This window comes from Piliocolobus tephrosceles, unplaced genomic scaffold, assembly GCF_002776525.5.
Source record: "Piliocolobus tephrosceles isolate RC106 unplaced genomic scaffold, ASM277652v3 unscaffolded_37946, whole genome shotgun sequence".
In the NCBI taxonomy this organism is placed as follows: Eukaryota; Metazoa; Chordata; class Mammalia; order Primates; family Cercopithecidae; genus Piliocolobus; species Piliocolobus tephrosceles.
Genome location: NW_022322027.1, coordinates 13,083 through 16,717, shown reverse-complemented (window position 1 = coordinate 16,717; position 3,635 = coordinate 13,083). Strand labels below are relative to the sequence as shown.

Sequence of the window (3,635 nt, the reverse complement as noted above, 5' to 3'; positions counted from 1 at the left end):
ACGTAAAGCTGACCCCACCCCAGCCATCCACACCAAGCACCCCCAGCTCACCGATTCCTGTAGATCTCTGCCCACTGAGTCCCAAAGAAGCGGCCCACGGGCTGTTTCCCGTCCTTGTCCTCATACTTGTACCTGCCAGTCAGCAGGCCCCCTGCGGGAAGGCAGCAATCAGCCCCAGGACCCAGAGTGCCCCAGAAGCTGCCACATCCCTCAGGGCTCTGGTCTAGGGGAGGGGCAGGGACCCAGGAGGGCTGAAGGACGCAGCCCAGCCTCTTGTCAAACCCTCCCTGCTTCCCAGGTCCTGGGCTGGGCATCTGCGGGTCAGGAATAGGCTGAGTCAGGGCCAGGAATGCTCCACGTACCAGCCAGAGGGTTGTAGGCATAGAACCTCAGTCCAAAGTGCCTGAGGCAGGGGAAGAGCTCCGTTTCCACTTGCCGGGTGGTGGCGCTGTACATGCCCTGCAGGGAGACAGACCCCGGGGAGAAAGTGGATGTGTCAAAAGAAGGGACCTCAAATTTACCCTTATAGAGCCCTTATTTCAGACCTTATCAATTCTAGGACTTTAGCCATCTGGGCATATACTTATTCTTACTGGTGCTGGTGAAAGGGGCTATGCCCGAGGAAAATTCATTCATTCAGCCAACTTTCATGAGCACCAACTATGGGCTGGTTGTCAGATTTAGATTCTTAAGCCAAAAGTCAGGGTCCCTTCCCTCAAGGTTTTATAATAAGGTCAAGTATAACAGTTATAATCGAGTAATGAGGCAATCTTAATAGACTAGAAAGTTCTGTGACCAGTGCCTGGCACCAAGCCGGTGTACAAATATTTGTGCAATGAATCATGAGGAGGTAAACAAGGACCTGAGGTCTCAGGGTCTTCTGGGCCCATCTAGAAAGGCTTCCAGAGGACGAGACATGTATATGAGACCTGAACCCTTCTCCCAGGGAAGGGGCAGTGGCAGGGAAGGGGCAGTGGCGGGGAAGGGACAGTGGCAGGGAAGGGGCAGTGGCGGGGAAGGGACAGTGGTGGGGAAGGGACAGTGGGGGGGAAGGGACAGTGGCAGGGAAGGGGCAGTGGCAGGGAAGGGCATGTTCCAGGCTGAGTGCAGGGCCAGGTGGGGAAGGAAGGGTCCAAGGTGTACAGATAGGCAGGAAGGAAGCAGATGCCTAGTGGCCAGCCTGAGGAGCTTGAATGTTATTCTCAGGGTACCTGGGAGCCATCTGCAGGCTTTCAGCAGGGGGTGGCTGCTATGCAGAGGGCACAGGGGGCAGTCAGGGTGGCAAAGAGAGCCCAGGATGAGCAGAAGTTCTGGAGACCTTGGCCTCTGCAGCCCCAGCCCTCACCTGGTACACAGTGGGCACGATCCAGCCATTGCTCTTGCAGAGGGTACAGATCTCAGCCACTTCCCAGGCGGCATAGTTGGAGAGGCCAAGCTCCACGAACTTGCCCTGCATGGGTGAGGCTCCAGTCAGAACGCAGTGCAGCCCAGACCAGGAAGTGGAGGCCCGGGGGGGACCCTTGGGAGTGGGGCTGTTCCCTGCTCCACCCTGGGACCACCCTGGTACCTCTGATCTCACCCGTAGGAACAGGGTAAGGAGAACAGCAGCGGGCCACCTCCCAGAGCTCAGGGGTCCCCTCACCTCCTGGTGCAGCTGGTGGCAGGCGCGCAGTGTCTCTTCCACCGGGGTGCTGCGGTCAGGTGCATGTAGGTAGAAGAGGTCCACTCGGGGACACTGCAGCCGCTTCAGTGACGTCTCCAGCTGGAACCGGAGACTGTCAGGCTTCAGGGAGTTCCCAAACCATGGATTGGCCTTGGTAGCAATTTTCACTGAGAGGAGAGAGAAATGAAAATTCAGGGCTGGACGTGGTGGCTCAAGCCTGTAATCCCAGCACTCTGGGAGGCCGAGGCGGGTAAATCACCTGAGGTCAGGAATTTGAGACCATCCTGGCCAACATGGTGAAACCCCGTCTCTACTAAAAATACAGAAATTAGCTGGGAGTGGTTGTGTATGCCTGTAATCCCTGCTAGGGAGGCTAGGCACAAGAATTTCATGAACCGGCTGGGTGTGGTGGCTCACGCCTGTAATCCCAGCACTTTGGGAGGCTGAGGCAGGCGGATCACAAAGTCAGGAGTTCGAGACCATCCTAGCTAACATGGTGAAACCCTGTCTCTACTAAAAATACAAAAAATTAGCTGGGCATGGTGGTGGGCACCTGTAGTCCCAGCTACTCAGGAGGCTGAGGCAGGAGAATGGCATGAACCTGGGAGGCGGAGCTTGCAGTGAGCTGAGATCGCACCACTGCACTCCAGCTTGAGCAACAAAGCGAGAGTCTGTCTCAAAAAAGAAAAAAGAAAGAAAGAAAGAAACAATTGCATGAATCTGGGAGGTAGAGGTTGCAGCGAGCCTAGATCATTCCATTGCAGTAAAGCCTGGGCATCAGAGCAAGACTGTCAAAAAAAAAAAAAAAAAGTAAGCTTAACACTCTTCTCCCTGCCCCCTATTAAGAATCCTAGTTGAAGGCCGGGTTCAGTGGCTCAAACTTGTAATCCCAGCTATTCGGGAGGCTGAGGCACAAGAATCGCATGAACCCAGGAGGCAGAGGTTGCAGTGAGCCGAGATCTTGCCACTACACTCCAGCCTGTGGGCCAGAACCAGACTCGGTGTCAAAAAAAAAAAAAAAAAAATCCTAGTTGGAGATTAGGCACAGTGGCTCACCCCCATAAGGCCAACACTTAGGCCCAGGAGGGTGGATTTCCTGAGCCCAGGGGTTTGAGACCAGCCTGGGCAAAATGGTGAAACCCCGTCTCTACAAAAATTACAAAATTTGGCCGGGCATGGTGGCACATGCCTGTTAATCTCAGCTACTTGGGAGACTGAGTTAGAGGATCACATGAGCCTAGGAGGTCAAGGCTGTAGTGAGCAAATATTGTGCCACTGCACTCCAGCCTGGATGACAGAATGAGACCCTGTTTCAAAAGAAAAATTTAAAAAAGAATCCTAGATCCTAGTGGGCTGGAATAACAGGGGAGTGGAGAGTCCTCTTTCCACTTTTCACACTTAGAAAGTCACTTAGGCTGGCAGGAGGGCAGTCACTGGAGCCCTTGAGACCTGGGAGAGAGCAGGTTTGAGGAACTATTCATTTGGGATTTTTCCATGCCACCTCCACCCCTCTGCTTCTCAATTGAAATTAACTTCAGATCTGAGATCTGAGGACTTTCACCAGCCAACCTTGGACTCAAAGACAGAAGACAAAGCAGGTTTGAAAAAGAAAATTACAAAGTAGAAATAAGGGCCAGGCAGAGGGTGCAGATCTGTGTTGGCTCACACCTGTAATCTCAGCACTTTGGGAAGCCAGGGCAGGAGGATTACTCGAGCCCAGGAGTTGGAGACCAGCCTGGGCAACAAAGTGCGACTCTGGTTTCGATGAATAATACAAAAAATTAGCCAGGTGTGGTGGCACAGGTCTGTGTTAGTCCCAGCTACTCAGGAGGCGGAGGTGGGAGGATGGCTTGAGCCCTGAGAGGTCAAAGCTGCAATGAGCCATGATCGCACTATTGCACTCCAGCCTGGGTAAAAGAGCAAGGCCCTGTATCAAAAAAAAAAAAAAAAAAAAAAAAAAAAAAAAAAAAAC

The 3,635-nt window shown here is 53.1% G+C and overlaps 1 protein-coding gene across 1 annotated transcript in view; it reads right to left on the bottom strand.

Moving 5' to 3' along the window:
* Window positions 1–47: 47 nt before the first annotated feature.
* The window catches only part of LOC111547755 (aflatoxin B1 aldehyde reductase member 4), a 5,234-nt gene continuing 1,646 nt past the window's right edge, over window positions 48–3,635 (bottom strand). The window contains exons 2-5 of the mRNA XM_026452630.1: window positions 1,643–1,830; window positions 1,346–1,450; window positions 363–459; window positions 48–151 (exon numbers count right to left, since the gene is read on the bottom strand). Of these exons, the coding sequence (XP_026308415.1) occupies window positions 48–151; window positions 363–459; window positions 1,346–1,450; window positions 1,643–1,830 (494 nt within the window). The remainder of the gene's footprint in view (window positions 152–362; window positions 460–1,345; window positions 1,451–1,642; window positions 1,831–3,635) is intronic.